The sequence below is a fragment of the Phoenix dactylifera genome, chromosome 1 (assembly GCF_051530095.1).
Source record: "Phoenix dactylifera cultivar Ajwa chromosome 1, Ajwa_hap1_PhDact_Kaust_v1.1, whole genome shotgun sequence".
Taxonomy (NCBI): domain Eukaryota; kingdom Viridiplantae; phylum Streptophyta; class Magnoliopsida; order Arecales; family Arecaceae; genus Phoenix; species Phoenix dactylifera.
Window position 1 is genome coordinate 7,113,894 of NC_143190.1, and position 18,971 is coordinate 7,132,864.

Genomic DNA, 18,971 nt, shown 5'->3' on the forward strand with positions numbered 1-18,971 from the left:
CGAGTCCCTAATCACGAAGCCCGCGCCCCCACTATACCCTCCATCTAGTACTACCCATTAAAGTTGACCTTGAGGAAGCTTGGGGGTGGAGGCTCCTAGGTGAAGAATACTATCGTAGTATTACCTGAGCATAATGAGAGTTTCAGATATTCCGAGCTATCAAAGACCCGCCTACAGGGGTAATCCTAAAGAACTCCGCTGCCTGTATTCAGTCGCGCTCCACCACAAGCCGTAGAGACAAGCTACATTCACCGAAAGTCCGAGCATTTCTAGCCAACCAAATCTGGTGGGTGATGCAAGTCACTTCAAAAGCCATATGACGCAACTGGGGACTACTCGACCATCGTCGGATGGCCTGCATGCACTGGTCCCTCTCGCCCCAGCCCCCTTGTGGGAACCCAGATAGCTACTAGGTTTCCCTCGCCCGCCCACTCTTTCTTCATCATCATTCTCTCTTTTTTTTTCTTCTTTTGATACAAATTTCATAAACAATTTTACTGAATCATCCCTTCACAAGTTGAGTAATTCCTTTTCAATTCAATAACAAGCAGAAAAAAAAAAGGGAAAAGGAGATCGTATAAAGTTCATCGATAACATGTTAGCTAGCAAATGGGCAAATGAACAATTATTTGAGATACCAGGAGAGTAAGATATCTAAATAGAATGCAGATCTTGGAGTACATTTTTTCCCCCCCAATTTGTTCCCTACCTAGAAGACGCATCCAGATTTAATCTTGGGTCGCCTTTTAGGGCCCATACAAGGCCCATACAAGACCCATGTTTCTGTGAACTAGGACCAACTGACCAAGCTCAGGTCCACATCAGATCGGGTACGGGTCGAATCAGTTTTTACCCGACCCGCTAGGTCCGGGGGGTTAAGATTTTACTAGGGTTTAAACTTTAAAGGGTGGAAGGCAATCCACATTCCACAGCAACGAAGAGCAGACGACGAGGGGAATGCAAGTCCAGTCCGTTTGCTGCTCTCACCCCATCCCTCATTCTTCCACCAACGTAAGTACTCTTCTCATAACCCTCTAAGCACTAAATTCCCTTTCCGTTTTTAAATGATTGTTAGATTTCTGATCCTTTTCCGTCTTTCTTTTATCTGATTCCAGGTATCTCTCCGTAATTTCGGGTGGAAGAACGTCAGATTTCGACCTGGAAATGCTTCTAAAGGTACCTCTTTTCACTTTGGATTTCTCTCAAGAAGGTTTTTTTTCTATAAAAAACATCCATCTTCATTCATATTTTTGGCAATGTAATCTTGGTTCCATTCTTATTGGGAATTTTCCACTAAAACTCCTCAAGGGGAAAGTAAGGTGTTCTCCCTTTTGCCCGACTCGGAGAATTCTCATGGAGTGAAAAAGGTGGTTCTCTCCATTCCCAATTCAAATGCTAGCTCCATGGTGGGCACTCCGAATTCCGATGTGGTTCGAAGGTCTGGGTCTGTTGGGAGGATCGGTTTGGACCCCTTCCGCGGGAAGTCGGGTTCAGTTTCTTTCTGTGGACTGACCCACCAGCTGTTGGAAGAGAGGAAATTGGTTTCTTCTCCTTTCAAGGATGGTACAGGGTCGTACGTTTGGGCTGTCGGCCCGCTCGCATTGATATCGTCACTGGTACTTCCCCAATTTTTCCTTGGCAATGCTATTGAAATGCTACTCAAAGATGAGATTCTTGCAGGTATTTCATCGTTTCATTTCATTTTTTCAGCATCTACCGAAAGAAATTAAATTCTTTTCTGCAGCCTTATTTGACTACTGGTAGTTTTTTGTTAATTTGGATACTGATTTTATCATCCAGTGCATTGTTGTTTTGGCTCTGATTCTTCTGCTAGAGATTGAATTTTTTATAATGAATAGGTTTTGATTGGTATTGGTTTCTTATAAGTTTTGTTCTGGTAAAGTGTTAGTTATCTTGCAAGTTGTTTTGGTATTGGAATATAAATTTGTTGTTCTGTTGATTTTCCTCTGTGTTTTTCTCTTATGCAGGGGATTTGCCATTTTACCTTTAGGTTTCGCATTATTGGTACATGAATTCAATTGCAATTTAATCTAGTAACCATTCTGCCAATCTTCTGACTATATTTCTAATGATTTCATCATTTTTGGACACTATGCTTCATACTTCAAAGACAGCCAAAAATCTGGTAGCTTAGAACCACCGTCATCTGTTCTTCCCCCACCCCTCCCCTAAATTTGATATTCCACCAAACTTCGAATAGATTTTATGATGGGCAATAATTGTTGTCATCAATTATCAATCCTTGTTATTGAAATATGTAAAACAAAGAATTTTGGAGACAACAACCATCTTTCAGATTGATCTTTGTTGATGAAGCTCAAATCTGTATCATTTATAAATTTGAGTTGTGGAAAGTGAACAGCTAGGCTCAGAGACCGAAAATTTTGGCAGAAGTTGAGAATAATTCAGGGATTAGTGAAATGAGAGGGAATATAAGAAATTTTATCATAATCATACTAATTGTAAAAATATAACTGTTCCAATCTTCCAGAAATATTTTTCAGTCCTATGAGATACTCCATAACTATGCAATAATTATCAGTAATAGATTTCAACTAGAAAATACTTTTCTACTGCTTAAGCAAAAAGTCTCAATTTTTTTTCTTTTTGTGCTTTCAAGAATGTCTTATTTTGATTTTAGTGGCTCACTTAGATATTGTATTGATTTTGATTTACAATTTTTACTGCAACCTTGCAGAAATTGTAGCGTCATTGTCCTCAGAGGTCATATTTTATGTTGGGCTCGCTGCATTTCTATCTATAACAGATCATGTACAGCGACCATATCTTGACTTCAGCTCTAAGAGATGGAGCCTCATCACAGGCCTCAAAGGATACTTGTCTTCTGCGTTCTTCACCATGGGTTTCAAGGTGTTTGCTCCTATTCTTGCTGTATATGTTGCTTGGCCAGTTATTGGTCTCCCAGCTGTGGTTGCAGTTGCTCCATTTCTACTGGGATGTGCAGCTCAATTTGCATTCGAGATGCACCTCAACAGGCGTGGTTCATCTTGTTGGCCTATATTGCCAATTATTTTTGAGGTATGTAACCTGCATATCTATTTGAACCATCTGTGCTTGGTAGAAAATTTTAAGACACGACTCATTTAATTTTGCAGGTTTATAGATTGTTTCAGTTAAATAAAGGAGCACATTTTATTGAAAAATTGATGTTCTCAATGAGAGGATCCTCTGTGACCCCTGCGTTAATGGAAATAGGTGGAACATTGGTTTCCATGCTAGCTGTTCTGCAAGTCCTTGGTGTTGTTTGTTTGTGGTCCTTGACTACATTTCTTCTAAGACTCTTCCCTTCTAGACCTGTGGCAGAGAACTACTAAATGTGTAAGTACAGAATATAATCTCTGCTTTTATATGCACATATGTAAAACTTGTGTAGTACATGACGTTGGTGGCATTAACAAATTACAGAAAAATTACAAACCTAAGTAATATGAACCATGGAGTTTGCAGCCTTCTTTCTCGCAGGTCAGCAGAGCGGAATTCTTAAATTTGTATCCTAATTAGGCTGGGTTTTCTCCTTAGTATGATCTACAGAAACTTGAGCAGCATATGCTGATGCATGATTTCACTAAGGTGTAAAGTCAAACATACATAGTTACAACAGAGTGTTGACTACCTGTGAGTACATCATCATACAGCATGTCCATAAAATCCATATTCAGTGCCTATAATATGAAGATCACATACAAAGTCTCACAAGTAAGGGATAATTAGGTGAAGAATACCACTGACACGCATGTGCTATAATGCATGCAGAATACAATGTCTCTGTTTTGCTCAAGATGGCCAGTGAAGTAACTGATGGAAGAACATTATGAGGGTACACATGTTGGTGGGAGGAAAGTCCTTAGGTTAATGGGCATGATAACAGTAGGAGCTATACTATGAGTGATAGGCATACATTTGTTGCAAGTTTGGCCCAAGATCTAAAAGAGGCCTCTATCTGCATGGCCTATAATCAATCAGATTGTAGCAGTTGTAACTTTGACAATCCATAATTATGAGCTAGTAAGACTTTCATAAGTCTTTGACAAGATAATTGACATTATATCAGGAAGGTCGATTAAATATGTAGTCATAGAATGATGGTTCTTGGTGGGGGCAGCAAAATCTAACCCACATAGCCTGAATCCACCCAGAATAAATTAGTTTAGTTTGTTTTTTTTAGGATTTTTTGCATGAATACCCTTCCAAATTGATATTTGCATATATACTCTCGTAAAACACTTGTTTTGCTATTCTATCTTTTTTTATTCTTGTTTTTGCATTTGTACCCATGTTATCTAACGACGTAAAAAAAATTAACAGTTTCAAATTAAAATGATTAAAATATCCTTAATGGGTAGATGTGCAAATAGATCGCGATCCCAATAGCAGGAGAAAAAGACAAGGACAATAGCATAATTTTAAAATTTTATTTTATGTTTAATTAATATAAATATGATTTTTCTTAACACCGTTAGAATAACTGTTATATTAGGGGCATTTGTACAATAACAGAGTTTTACGAGGTTATACATGCAAATATCAATTTTGGAAGAATATTCATACAAAATCTGATATTTAGAAGGGTATCCATGTAAAAAATCCTTTTTTTTTTTACTTAAAGTTGGCTCGCTTTCCGGTCAACTTTTAATCAACTAAATTATAAATGGTTGGGTTTGGTTTTAGCCCCCTAGACTAGATTGGCCTCCATGGTTGAATTGATGGGGAACTAGCTTAATAGATCTCTAATTTTTTTTCATGTGGCTTGGTTCACCCAAAAGAAAAAGGATTATAGAGAGTGACAGATAGGGTGGACCATGGGGTTTGAGGATGTGAGATTGCATTTTAGTTACTTTTTTTTTTGAGTAAATGCATTTTAGCTAGTTTTATTTTTAATTAGTTTGTGACTATCATATATCTTAAATTCTTCAATTCATTGGTATTATGATGGTATCTTTGAAGTTAAATTTGAACTTGTTTGGGATCTTTGATTACCATGTTTTGCTTTACTTTTTTAGTTTTATATGATTGATGAATGACAAATAGGTTGATGGATGGATACGTGTTTATGTAAAATAAATGGGCTGGCATGGGTTTACTCTTTACACTTTGCAAACTGATTATAGATAGGTCTTATGGCTTGAGATTTTTTTTTAACTCGAACACAACCCCCTATCCGAACCCAACCTTCTTTGACCCATTGTTACCCCCTAGTTCTAGGCATCTCAAATAGCAACACCAATTGGAAACAAATACCAATAGTTGCGATAAAAGTTGAAGAAGGTGGTTGAGTCTCATGACAAGAATTTGGAATTTTGTTGGACATCTACAAAAGGCCAATTCATAAAAGTTCAGTGTATATGAAAAAAATGAAAAAAATGGAAAAAATAAGAGTTCTAGGAAAGGTTCGTCGAATTGATACCAGAACCCGTGTTGGTCGGTGATCAGAATGGGTATGGTACGGATTCGTACCATACCGTTCTAGGGGTGAACTTTTATTTTTTGAATTTTTTGAACTGAAATCGGCAAACCATTTGTCGACTTCAATTAAAAAATTGGCAAAAAGTAAATAGGCCCCCTGTTTCAAAACGAAACCGCGGGGGCATGGGGCTTCTAAGCCCTTTCTCCCTCTTTCCGAGCAGCCTCCCTCCCTCCCCTTCCCCCTCTCCCTCCCTCCCCTTCCCTCTCCCTCCCTCCCCTTCTTTCTCACTCTTTTTCTCTCTCTCTCCTTCCTCGTCCACGCTCGAGTTCTCGAATTTTGGGGTGAAATCGTGTTGGTTTGCCCTTGGTACAGTACAATATGCCTAGAACCAGGAGGTTTGGGGTGGTACATTAAACGTTGGTTTTAGGGGTGCTTCTTGTTGGAGAGTAAGAAAAATTGGACTAGTGAAAGTCATGCTTGTTGTAGTTACTTCACAAGTTATGCTTATTTTTATTTGGCTAGGAATTCTTATTCCTGCCTGGCTTTAACTAATTGTGTTGTTTGGTTGTAGTATGAGTGTATGACAAAAAAATAAGGTTGCTTTTTGGCACAATATGGATAAACGATATTTATACCCTTATCATCTATCACTTACCTATATATCTTTCTAAGTATTTTGTTCAAATAAATAATCAAGCAACCAAGAGACAATAATATGTATATAGAGTCACAAAAATTTATATAATGGTCAAAGTTCAACTCAAAATGATTCCTGAAGATGGCAATTACTTTACCACAATCCTAAATAAAACTAGTGACATGTCTCTCTAATAAGATGGGTAAATGACATGCTCAACTTTGTTAGTTGTCTTTCTTTCTTTCTTTCTCTTTCTTTTTTTTAAAAAAAAATTGAGTTGCATGCAAATATGGTATGGCCAACTGGAGAATTTGTAGTCTCTAGGAAGTGGAGAAAAACTGCTAAGATAAAAGTCAAATAGCAGATGATGGTTCTTAAAACCAGTTCATATTTTGAGTAAAATCAGCTCAATTAAAGTCCACATTCATTAATATTTGGAGAGCATCAAGAGTTTATTAAGATGACTTACCCTGAGCTAAAGGGATGAACTGTAATATGCTGAGCAACATACTGACAAATCATAACACCAAGCTGATTGAAAATTGTTGATAAGTAGTCTTGCATGTGGAATCTTAAAGGGGCAAGGACCAAAAGATAGCAAAATCCACCAAGCAAAGAAATATTAAACCGTAATCAAGATGGCAAGGACCAAGGGCAAATTCATAAGCTTGTGCAATGAAGCATGGAAATTAACCTGTGTAAATAATCCAAAAAAGTGGTCCTTGCAACATATTTGCAAATGTTATGTCGGAACACTCATCAATGGTCGGACCATTTGGATTATCCGTCATGGATTTTGAAATCATTAAATCCTTTATCAAAGATTTAACACAAAGCGCACTTAGAAATTATTTTAATTGTCAGAATCAAGTCAAAAAAACAGGCTCTATTCAAGGTTGTCTTAAGGCCTAACAAGTTCGATTTCAGCTTGACTTAGGGATATCAAGATAATTGAAATAGGACTGTGTTCAGTTCAATTTGGAATCAGAATATCTTTAAAAAAAATGGCATTCGTGAATCAAACTACTGTGCGCCAATGTAATGAAAAAGGGGGTGGGGTTGGGAAGAAAAAAAATTAAAACTAGTTATTAGCACCATTCGCTGTGCAGTTGCTGATCTTTTCTTTATATCATTTTGCATGACAGCAGGGCCATTGCTTGGTGCCATGGTAAAAGGCTAGGGCTGGCAAATGCAATGGTGCAGATTTGAGTCTTTAGGTAGCTACTTTGTGCGAAAAATGCCAAAGGTTAGATCTGTCTCTAGTTTACCCTCCAAAACCCTAGATTGCTGGGATCATAATTGGTAATGTCCTTTTATATTCGTGACAGCATATCGTTGACTTTTTCCAATCTCTTATTTATTTATCATTTTAGATTATACAATTTTTATAAAGTGAATACTAAAATGTGCATGCTTTTGATTCCTCTGATTTGAGATTGATCTTGTTCAAACAATAAACGAGACAAGCTTGACACTAAACTTCATCCTTGAAGTTAATTCCAAGTGGAGCTTGCAAAGATCCAAGCTTGATCAATCTTGGTTTGGTTATAGGCATGCGAGAGAGAGAGAGAGAGAGAGAGAGAGAGAGAGAGAGAGAGCGAGCTTATTGTATTATACTTTTGTTGGCCATTTTTGTCTTCCCCACCTCTCCAAGGATGGAAAGCCTAAGTCACTAGGCAGCCCACCTTGTTGCCTAAGCTGTTAGGATCTCTACCGACCAGGGACTGCCTGTCTTAATACTCCTGTCCAAATGTATACCTGGTTATGTCAAAAGCAACATGTTGATGGGAAGATATCTGCTACTGATGGATTTGTCTTGAACATGTCCAGCATAGGGTTTGTTTGGAAGACATAAGATAAACGATGACAGGAATCAAATTTTCTTATCCTTTTTAAAGCAGCATCCTTATCTTTCTTTTTTGTGTGGAGAAAGATGACCAAAGCTAAGATTCTTCCATAGGTTCGAATGCGATGGCTTATGCTCTCTTTGAAGTGAAGCATTGAGTAGCTTATTCTTTTGGGGTCTATTTTCTGCTTGGGAATGGGCTACCTTTGCTGGTTATTTAGTATTGTAGAAAGAACAGAATAGATAGTTGTATTGTAGTTGTCGCCTAGCTAAAAGGGGCATAGAGAAATGTTTTCTTCCATCCAAACTGGTTTGGTTGGGGCAAATGACTGAAGAGAGAGGCTTTTTACCTTTTTCCAATATAAAGGAGAGTTCTTTTGTTTCCTAGTAGGCTCTGTTATTGTGGGAATAACTATGCTGATATATTTTTGCAACATTGGATCAGATAGGTGCTACAGATATTAGAGTATAGGTTGCATAGTCTTTGGTGTCATAGTTGGTTTGCATGCAAAACCCAGGATTATTGAAGCTCTTGATTTAAAGAAGATCAATTAGCTTTTATCGTTAAACTTGTCCCTTTCAATCAAAATCCATAATTTGCTTTATTGATATGTTTCTCTTGCCTGTCGAATCCTGAAAATCATTTTTCACTGGGTTTAAGCCAAGATCTGACCATCATTGCATTTGATTAATTTTCAGCTCTGGACCAGTTTCCCCACTCATCAGTATACGAATCATGCATATTATATGGTCCTTTCTATGGTTCACATTTTTCCGAACACTAGCTACATTGTTTGTATCAACCTGTTTCTTTTGGTCGAAGATGTGATGATATAACATACCCAATTAATGAGTCCAGATCATCTCCAGTTTGTGTCTGAACTGGAGGGGTCTTGTCTCAATGCTCCAGCTGTCTGTGCAAGGTGGAAGGGCTGGTGACCGGATCTGGGGGAGTCTTTTTTTTTTTTAAAAAAAAAAAATTGTTCTTTTGGGGATAGGGAGTGGAGTTGGGTTGGGTTATCATCCTGGTCCTGTTTAATCACCCACCGTCCAAGTATTAACATGAAACCATGAACTGGAGGCAACCAAACTGCTAATTAGTATTGCAGATTATAGCCATTGCCATTCCATTGAAACTTCAGAAAAATTACGTACATCTTGTGTGGACCCGATTTATTTTTTTTTTTAGGATGTTTTTTTGAAAATGAAGCTTAGTCTTCCTTCATAAATCTGCAAACCTGCAAAATTTCTATTGGCACAAATTGAAGTGTCAAAATTCTTGATGTGTTAAGTATGCTCTCTAAAACGTAGAAACATTTAAATTTCAAGTTTTCATCCAGAAAAGATGGCGTTGAAATTCTGATTATAACCTTTTTGAACTTACAAATTAATATTTGACCAACTTTCTGACAATATTTATTTTCACCATTGTAATTGCTTGTTCACTTATGGGATTTGATTCTGAGTTGATTTCTAATGATACTTATTGCAGATTGTTGGCTAACTTCACTTGTCACGGAGACTGTCAGTCCTGAAATGGAACTAATTGGAAGCGAAAAATGGTTCTCAGTGTCATTCTTTGCCACTTTGCCTTGGTCCTCAACAAGAGAGGTTACAGCCAGCTGCAAAATTATGGCCTCAAGGGCCCCTTGATTTGTATTGCAGCATTATATTTGCCTTTGATGGTTCTCATATAACCTGTGCTTTGTAAAGAACAGAATTTTAATTATCATCTTTCTGATAAAAAGATAGCCTTCATATCTACGAAATTAGTCCATTTTCTCCATTGTACATCACATTTTTTATCTGACTGCCTGTCCTTGATCTTGTTTATGTACTAGAAAAGTTAGTTTTTATGCACAACAGCAAATTTTGCTTATGCATGGACTTTGCGGGCAAATCATTTTTTTTTTTCTGAAGAATGGGGAAAAAGTGGGTGAAGGGTGTTTTCATGAACCCAGTTTCGCTATTATGACTTCACCCCCTGCTTGAGTTTTCACTAGATTTCTTTCAACATAGATTGCACGAGCAACCACCTCATTGCCAATATGTAAACTCCTCCATAGATTGCACATTTGTATGCTATTTTTGGGTAGGGATGTGCCATTTTCTTTTTGAAAAGGATACTATAGCAATCCAAGCAGTTGTCTCCTCCACACATCACCTGGCAACTACATGAAATCCACAATTGATAGCTTTTGCATTTTTGAAGATGTTTAGATTGCGGGAGCAAAGGACTTTCCTCCTCGTCCCTTGACCTCTCAAATCAAATGCAAGCCTGAGAAATCAAGTTAAATTTGTATTTGTTTATTTATTTAGAGTACAAGTTGTTAGCTTTAAGATCATGTGCATTGTGCCCCCTATTGCATGCACTTATCTGTTTGGCAACAATCAAGCCTAACTATATACCGCTGCTTGCTTGGGGTGATGCAGTGTACAGTACCTTACAATTTAAGCTAAAATGTGTAGAGAGAGAGAGAGAGGGATGCAGTTTTGTAATGGAGTAATCTACCGTTTGACACTGCTAATAACTAAGAAGCAATTGTTAGAGAATAAAGTTTAGAAGGAAAATACATTATAGGTTAATAGAACATAATTGCAAATATCATATCGACAACGGTGAGCATACAACTAACCACCTAGTAATTCCTTGATGACGATTTATACTTTTCTTAACCAAATTGTGCAGTGTTTATTTGATGCAGCTCTCAAGGAACTAGTTCAACTCAATGTCCATTATTTTCACTGGTCTTATCCTAGACCGTTCTTTTAGCGCACACAAAGCAGTGACACCTGCCCTGCTTCACCACGCTGCCTGCTATTACATATAAAACTTGTGAATCATCACATTCCTCATAGAACTTAGTCGGTGCTTTTAACATTTCAATTACCATTATGAACAGACTGCTAGTGCAATAAAATCTTAATAGAACAGAAGGTGTCACAACAAATGTTAATAAGGTGAATTGTACAGCAAATGAGTCTGTTCTCTTCCATAACAGGAAAGCATTTCCCGATTTCGGCAGCAAATAGATCTAGAACTGAAGCCTGTGGAAACAGGACATTTTAAATATAGTCAAGCATAAGAAGCAAGAGCTAAGAGCTAAACATCATAACTAGAGGAATTTCTCAAAAAGCAGTTTATTCCTAAGCATCCTAATAGGACAAGATACGAGGAATTTCTCATAAAGCAGTATAACTTCTTATTAGGACAAGACATGGATGGAAACCATTGATGCCACCACTCGCAAAGGAACTCAAAAATGATTTCAAAAGATAGATGGCTCTAGAATTCTGTATTTTATTTATTTTATCTTTTGACTCTAGGATTATGTATTTTATTTATTTTTTTAACTTATCAATCGATTCCTGCACGGAGATAATCAAACGGTGCGATTTAGAGTCTTTTATCAGGATCTCAGTGGATATGATCAGCTGTTCCACAAAGATTAAAATATGTAAATATCAGGCTCTATAAAAATAAAAAAAAACCTCTTATACTGCTTGATTCTTAAATGCTCTGTAGAACTGATACTGTGCATACTTGCATTCACAGTGACCGTATAGGAGAAAGCAACAAAATACCTGTATCTGAACTTGATATTCCAACTGGCGCTGAGCAGCTATCAACAATGTAAAGCATACCTAACCATGGTTTCTAGGATCAACAACTTGATGCACTTTTCTGGATTCTGCACTAGAGTACTGACCGACAACTCGGGCATGAGGTACTGTGGGTTCACCATTGGCAAGGGCAGCAACATTCTCAAGAATATATTGCTTTGGAAGTCGGCCCACAACATTCCCCTCCTCATTGCCATCTTTATCCAAGAAGGCAAAATGGGGGATGCCCTCCACTCCAAACTCATCAAGCTCCTGCTCCCACTTTGTGTTATCAACATTCAACATAACAAAATTCACGCGGTCTCTGAAAAACAAGGTCATGTTAATATATTTCAAATGAAGATGAAAAATGTAAGATCTCAAACAAGAAAATAAAGCCACAACTAATATATTCATAGTCTACTAATTTGCACATGGAAAATGTTATGTTGGAGTTTATCTTCTACAGTCATTGCAAAGCTAGAAACTCAAAGCTGGGAGACAGCAGAAAGTCGGTAGTACAGAAATTAGAACTCGGATAGAGTTAGCGTACAATTTAATACCAGAAATTAAGTTTTAAAAAGACAAGCACTTTAGCAGTTGCAATGTCTATGTCAATTCAAGTATTATACAATAACGAATACTATGCCATCTTTAATGTATCACGACTTGACATGAAAAAAAAGGGTTAAAAAAGAAATTAAAAAATAAGTCAACATTTGCACGTGGAAATTTTTTAATTGAAGTTCGTCTTCTGCAGTAATAGCAAACGTAAAAAGTCAATGCTTGGAGAATGGAGAGACTTGAATACAGAAATGATAACTCAGGTAGTGTTCAGATACAAGCTCATATGCAAATCAAGTTTAAAAAGGCAAGCAGTTAATCAGTTAAATGTCTATGTCATTCAAGTATCATACTACTACTACTACGATTTGTACTGCTGCTGAACTCCATAAATATCTGGAGCTATAGTCCCAGAATTCAAAAGATTACTTGTACTGCTGCTCAACTTTATAAATATCTGGAGCTAATTCGCGACAAACTTCACACCAATCTGCATAAAACTCGACGACAGTGGGCATTCCATTTGAAAGAGCCTGCAAACAAGCAGAAAGTAACAGCTATTACGAGGAACAAAGACAAATTGTATTTAGGAGATAAAACTATGGAACAAGCTTCTTGATTATAGTTATGTGCTTCCAAAGGAGACTAAAAGCACTAGCAGAACCCTTCTGATATTTTGCGAGCACTAGCTTAATTCCTTGGAAAATGACCAAGCTCTAGCCCTTCTGCAAGTGCATTCTGGTGATAGAATAGTTTACTTTTGGTAAACATGCAAAAGCCATACATATAAAAAGAATATTCTTAATGTTTCAGAAAGTAAAAGAAAAAAGACACATGGAATTTTGGGATTCACATGAGCAATCATCCAAGAAGCAATTCTCAGGTTCCTCTAGGATTGCTTGTGATGGCATTCATTTCCCCAAGGTTTCCCATGCATTGTCTTAGCATTTCCTAGACTTTGGAGACCTTAAAGAACACACACAAAAGCGTTCAAGAAACCACATTGGTAAGAATGCGAGCTTGCACACACAAGATACATTCTTGGTTTCTATATAATGAGTAAACAGAAGTGGCAAACACTGCATAGGCATCTTCCTCTCCCAAGGTCAGGTGCTCAAATCATTTTTTTCTAGCACATGCATCTAAATCTTCTTGGTCTCCCCTAAGGCTCTTTAAGATGTAACTGAGATCACCTCCTTCTTGGTCTCCCCTAAGGCTCTTTAAGATGTATCTGAGATCACCTCCTCACCGAGGCTGCCACTTGACCGCACTACTCAACATAACTATCACAAGCAGTTTTCCTCGTTCTATTGTCTATAATTACTCCTAACTTCCAATACCACTCTCCTTTATAGATATACCTTCCTGATTTACCACACACTACGTCAATATCCACATTTATGCTAAGTGATTATCTTATGCTCATTGCCCTCTATACTACCTTACATTTTGATACATATTAATTAATATCTTACTTTTGCAGCATCATGTAAGTCTCAATGGTAAAAATAATCATGCAAAATAATAAGGCATATTTTCACTTTATCCAATATGGTACAGCCCTAGCAAAAGACATCTCAATCCCTCTCTCTCCATCCTTTTTGTAGAACTACTACTAAGTATGGCTAGAAACAGTCTTGGGCCAGCCTGCAGGATAAGCAATTCAAGGCTTTGAGTCTAGCTGGGCATAAATGTTAAGGCTTGAAATGTTTTATGCAAGGTACTGCTCATGTAACCCAAAAGCCCAAGAGTTTTTATTTAACTTAATTTAATATTATATACATTGATAATTTAATATTAAATTTAGTTAATTAAACACTCTTGGGATTTGGGTTGAATACATTGATAATTTGAGGGCAAGCATTGTCGAAATGGTAAGATTTCTCCATTATGATCTGGGTATCATTGACAACCTCTTCGCATGCAGGGGTATGGCAGCGTACATCTGACTCTCACTAAACCCCGCAATAGTGGAAGCCTCGTGCGCTAGGATGCTCTTTTTCTATTGATAATTTATTTTGGCATGGTTGATACATGATATTTTCTTGTTGATGTCTCTCTTAGTGTTAGAGTGATAAAAACCAATTAATTTTAAAAGGAGAGAATTGTTTCTAACTGTTTTAAAATCTCTAAATCAAAAAAGGTCGTATACACAAGTAGATCCCTCCTTCAAACCTCTTTATTCCTTTTCCTCTCCATCATCTTCACAAACCTGTCAACCACGAGCAAGCCATTGTCCTGTGACAAGGTAGCCATCCATGGGAGGCCACACATTCATTGTCATGCCACCAGGCACCCATATGCCAAATTTCAAATGTCCCTAGTGCCAACACCAAGGTATAAATAATTTGGTCAGGCCCCAGCCTGGCAGTGGGCCAACCTGAAGCTGCCATCAGTAAGCTCAGTACAAGGTATAAAAGAGTGTTGTTTGGATAAATCTATTACCTGGCCAGGTTAGTTATATTTGCCTTTGTTGCATTGTGCAAATCTGAAACTCTGGTTACCTCTGATCCAAGAAATGTCAGTATAACTAATATAATCCAAGATGCTTAAAAGCATCAAAATAAAGTCCAAACTACGCCAAGTATTGTTGTCAAGCTGCACACTAACTACCTAAATGAGGCAAAATACAAAAGTCATGATATGTTAGTTTCTGATGCAGAAATCAGATGTGCTTTCTTTAATTAACTATCATGTAAAAATTCCTTCATCTTGTTAAACATCTCATCATATGGTAATTCCTGACCCTACATGATAATATATGCATCGATTTCATTTATGTGCATGTATTCATGGTGCAACATCCATATTTTCTAGGAATGAAGCATGTTGGACGGACAGAATCCTTCATCCCTGTCACCATTTGACATCATGCACATGTAGCCATAGCAAAGATCTTAATTTGATGCCACACCAACATAAAGGAAAACAACTAGAAACATTTCAGCAGAAAACACCAGATTGTTTAATGCAATGAAAACATATTGTACTAGCACTCGATACCTACTAACTGCCGAAGAGAGAAACTCCAGGCTATGAATTTTATACTAAACTGGAGGTCAAATATCATTTAATTGCTGGTAAGAAAAATAAAGCAACGAGAATGCTTAACCATGTAAAATAAGAAACTGGAAGATGAACTGACCACTTCATAGGGTACAGCAGCAGCAGATAGATCTTTAAGAGAGACTCCAAATTCTAATCTTGTTGATAGAAAGAGTCCTACTGCTGCAACAGTAGAGCCCAAAGCAATCCGCCTATTAATATCTTTATTTGGAAACTCTGCAAATTCAGTCTTTTGGGAAACACTAGCGGTTCGTCCTTCATCCTTGACCACATCAGTCTGGAAAACTGGCTCATCCTGAGGTGCTAAAAAGTTGCAATCAAGTGACTGAAAGCAGTTGATATCAAACCAAACAAGTATGCCATAGTTTTGAAGAAAATTGAAGATGCACATCTTTTCCATAAAGCAAGAATTATGTTAGCAAAAAAACTGAAAAAACAAAAGCATCATTGTCTTGATTGATAATAACATTGTGTTGCCATTGAATAAATGAGACTGCAAATCAAAAATAGGTAGCTAGATTTTTGTTAAAGAAAAAACAAACATGTTTGGAACACTTCATGTTGGCTTATTTGGAAAATTTCAGGATTGAAGAAATAAATTAAAAAAAAATCTGGAAAAAAATAAATGAACACTTACTCAGCATCTTTCTTTGTTCAATGCTGAGCAATGGTAAGTGTAAGGCATGCTTCATAGCATGTTTCTTTTCTTTCTTTTTTCTTTTCATAATCTGGTCCAAATTCATACTGACCAAAAAAGTTGGGATGGGGTTTACAAATTACAATGTAGATGCTTGTGTAGCCATGACTGAGGTACTTCTGTGTACTGCATGGTACAAATTTGCCAAGATAATAAAATCCTTATCACTCTCAGGGAAACTGAACTCAAACCAAAGTTCAAAATTTTGACACAGTTTTACCAACAAATAAGCTGTTGCTAACATTTATCCCAAGATAGACTGCACTATGTAGCATTCTCTAAAGTTGTATTTTTTGATCTTGAGTCTTTGAATTCATAGTTTTGAACTGTCTAAGCTACTGGGAAAACTATCCCATCATTTGAAAATGCAGTCAATAAGCATGTTCACCTCTCTTCTCCTATAAATAGACATATTCAGCTCAAGGAGAACTTTAGCTTAGAAATGCATCTTTGAATGATCATCAATTTTCTATAGAGTGATGACATCTTAGCATGAACCCGAACCAGGCACAAAATCTGCATGAGACACCAGAACTAAAGGGGAATTTTACCATGAAACCAGTGGCATGACAAAGAAAAATGAACAATGCAAAATATTTCTCTTTAAAGTTTAAAATCAAGATCTTGTATGGAGAAACTTCACAAAAATGTTATAACCTTAGAGCTTTTTCTATTCTTCTGAAATAACAACTTGACCAGAAATGTTTTTTGTTTCAAAGAAATGGAAAAAAAGCTACTGAAGGCTGATCTTGATGCAACATTTTGGTTCATACTCACTGACACCATTGCTAAAAAAAATATTTGAGACAAAAGGCTAACTTTGAAGTTAAATAGTAATTTATGCACTAGGTTAACATGCACAGTCTCACATCAACTCTAGGACACTGAAATGAGCTCCACTTTTCACTATATGCAGAATGCTTTTCACTAACCGAAGTCATTGATCTTCCTGATATGTACAGAAAAATCTGACCTCCCATGATGTTAAATTATGGTCTTGGAAAGAAACTCTGGAAATAGATGGATTTAGAGAGGGTTAAAATAAGGGTGTAAAGTTGGAGAAATCAATTGTTTGGTAGGCCATGATGGGGTTGCATTGTTACTATATGAAAAATGGTATTTTGCTTTGAAAGTCATCAATCCTCCAGATATGTACAGAAAACCAAATTGGATCTCCTACAATGCTAAATTGTAGCAGAATGATCTTTGGAAGAAATTCCAGAAAAACATGGATTTAGGGAGAGTTAATTTCAGCATGGAAATTTGGAGACATCTACTTCGTGACCTTATCAAATAATCATCATTGAAAAAGGAATGCTTGAATTGTTGGAAGGACTTCATAGCCAAAAGGTATGAGGTTTCTTTTTTCCTGTGTGTGCTTAGGAGTTGGCGGGGATGTTTCGCATAGCATCACTTGGCATATGACCCCTTGGATATCTTCTCCATGCACACATACACGGATATATGTGTGTTAGAACTTTGAAGCACAATTCAGTAAATCAGTAATATTTTTTAATAAAAACACTGGGGAGATGTAAAAAGGATTTGAAAATTATGCTGATCATTATCCAATATCTCAGCAATTCAATGTGTTTATAAGCCCTTCCTCCAACAGTGCTGACCACCACTTTCTGTTCTTGATGCCTTTCTGAATACCGAGAAGCATAAATTTACCCTTCCATCCATTAAATCTCAGTGCAATTCCCTCTTCCCTTTCCACTCCATGTTTCCTGTCTGCAATCTGTCAGTTTGGACTAAAATAATGATTTCAAGGTTCAGAAAAACGAAAAAAACCAAGTCTAAGTTTAAATATTGAAAGCACCTCTCTCTCTCTCTCTCTCTCTCTCTCTCCCTCTCCTGTGAATAAGGATAAAGGTTCGGCAACTCCAACTTATACTTTATAATGATGAAATTCCACAAAAAATTCTCAAATACACACTGCGAACATGTCAGGATCATTTAATAAAAAGATCAAATAAACAACCAAAGTGAAAGCTTCATGCTCTGTTATTTTGAAAACAATCTCTCTTTCACTTTCTCCCTAGATTTTCTCTCCTTCAATTGAAAACCTCATAAAATTTCCTGCTCTTTCGTTCGGTTAATTGACTCCAGACAATAAATTCTGCAAGCCAACTATCCGTCCCATGCAGAAAGAATTCATATTAAAACGAATTTTCTCGGCACTTTGTTGACTACTTAACGTAAAGACAACTTATAATTCAATATCATGCATGAAGGAAACTAGTTGCCAGCCATCATCAAAAGCAAACTGATCCGGCTCAAGAAAATGACTGACCACCAAAACTCAGAAAGAAACCACATCACACGGCCTGAACGAAATCAAGCCCACCACCAAAGCCATGAGCCTCAAATGACATGCTACGAGCGATAGGCTTCAGACACATCGTGCAGATATCACAATAAAAACAGCAAACGAACTCCACCTCCTACCAATTTCCCGAGAAAATTATCAAGACCTGCACTAACAGGTCAGGGCAGTGGAAGATATAAATCTAACCAGTTAACAAGCATTTGGATACGATTTCAATATTTTTGCCTCTGGCAGCAAGCGAAAACTCGCGATTAAAGAGGTCCATGACCGATAATTCAACAACTCATTTGCCGAGAGCACAACGATCCTTCTAAGACGAATAGGAACTAAAGTAACTGGGATTATAGCATGTATCTTGTATATAAATTGGTGGTTGAAGTTTCTTACCGTGGAGGGGGTTTGGATGGGGGAATCGATCGGGTCGGTATTCGCTTGGATTCTGAGGCTTTGGAAGCGATGAGGTTTAGATTGGAGGCGTAGAGCGGCTCTCGAGCGTTGCGGGGGGTTCGGGTCGAGGCGGGGTAGGGGCTCGTGAAGAAAGCCGAAAGAGTTGGAAGCGACCCGCGCCATGGAGACGGTTGGTGTTTCTCAACTCTTTGGAGGGGGCTTCAGCTTCGAGGAAGAAGATGATGGCCGCCCCTCGCCGTGTGCTCTATAAAATTACTGGTTATTACTACAAGATCTTAAAAGGGGTCTCGAGATGTCCACGGCACACCTGGCCAACATGGTCCAATCAATCCCAAGACATGTGATGTGGTGCAATGTTGGGATGTTGGGCTG

General features: G+C 37.4%; 2 protein-coding genes across 6 annotated transcripts; one reads left to right on the forward strand and one right to left on the reverse strand.

Moving 5' to 3' along the window:
• The first annotated feature begins 895 nt into the window (after window positions 1-895).
• On the forward strand, window positions 896-9,691 carry LOC103709171 (tRNA-processing ribonuclease BN). 4 transcript variants are annotated; one of them, XR_015976895.1, is made up of 7 exons: window positions 896-1,011; window positions 1,116-1,176; window positions 1,309-1,673; window positions 2,713-3,060; window positions 3,138-3,360; window positions 7,229-7,329; window positions 9,422-9,552. XR_015976895.1 is itself a non-coding variant. In XM_008794399.4 (6 exons), exons 1-5 carry the CDS (start codon window positions 958-960, stop codon window positions 3,354-3,356), a joined length of 1,047 nt encoding a protein of 348 aa, XP_008792621.2. In that variant the 5' UTR covers window positions 896-957; the 3' UTR covers window positions 3,357-3,360; window positions 9,422-9,691. The 4 variants fall into 4 exon arrangements, 2 of the variants coding, with proteins under 2 accessions (XP_008792621.2, XP_088575520.1); XR_015976896.1 differs by having other exon boundaries at window positions 7,232-7,329; XM_008794399.4 differs by lacking the exon at window positions 7,229-7,329 and having other exon boundaries at window positions 1,309-1,680; window positions 2,720-3,060; window positions 9,422-9,691.
• On the reverse strand, window positions 3,137-18,864 carry HCF164 (Thioredoxin superfamily protein). Of its 2 annotated transcripts, none has more exons than XM_088719395.2 (5): window positions 18,579-18,864; window positions 15,242-15,457; window positions 12,526-12,629; window positions 11,515-11,857; window positions 3,137-3,336 (listed from the first exon to the last, which is right to left on the reverse strand). In XM_088719395.2, the coding sequence occupies exons 1-4, from the start codon at window positions 18,759-18,761 to the stop codon at window positions 11,575-11,577; spliced, it is 786 nt and encodes a 261-aa protein (XP_088575521.1). In that variant the 5' UTR covers window positions 18,762-18,864; the 3' UTR covers window positions 3,137-3,336; window positions 11,515-11,574. The 2 variants fall into 2 exon arrangements, with proteins under 2 accessions (XP_088575521.1, XP_008792622.2); XM_008794400.5 differs by lacking the exon at window positions 3,137-3,336 and adding an exon at window positions 10,758-10,977.
• Window positions 18,865-18,971: the final 107 nt, after the last annotated feature.

Excerpts from the sequence above, each read along its gene's own strand:
- HCF164 (XM_088719395.2), bottom strand. The coding sequence starts at position 18,761 with ATGGCGCGGGTCGCTTCCAACTCTTTCGGCTTTCTTCACGAGCCCCTA. Across the intron at positions 15,458-18,578 it reads CCATCCAAACCCCCTCCACG|GATGAGCCAGTTTTCCAGAC; the intron begins GTAAGAAACTTC and ends TTAGCACCTCAG. Across the intron at positions 12,630-15,241 it reads CTGCTGTACCCTATGAAGTG|GCTCTTTCAAATGGAATGCC; the intron begins GTCAGTTCATCT and ends GCTTGTTTGCAG.
- LOC103709171 (XM_008794399.4), top strand. The coding sequence starts at position 958 with ATGCAAGTCCAGTCCGTTTGCTGCTCTCACCCCATCCCTCATTCTTCC. Across the intron at positions 1,012-1,115 it reads TCCCTCATTCTTCCACCAAC|GTATCTCTCCGTAATTTCGG; the intron begins GTAAGTACTCTT and ends ATCTGATTCCAG. Across the intron at positions 1,177-1,308 it reads ACCTGGAAATGCTTCTAAAG|GGGAAAGTAAGGTGTTCTCC; the intron begins GTACCTCTTTTC and ends AAACTCCTCAAG.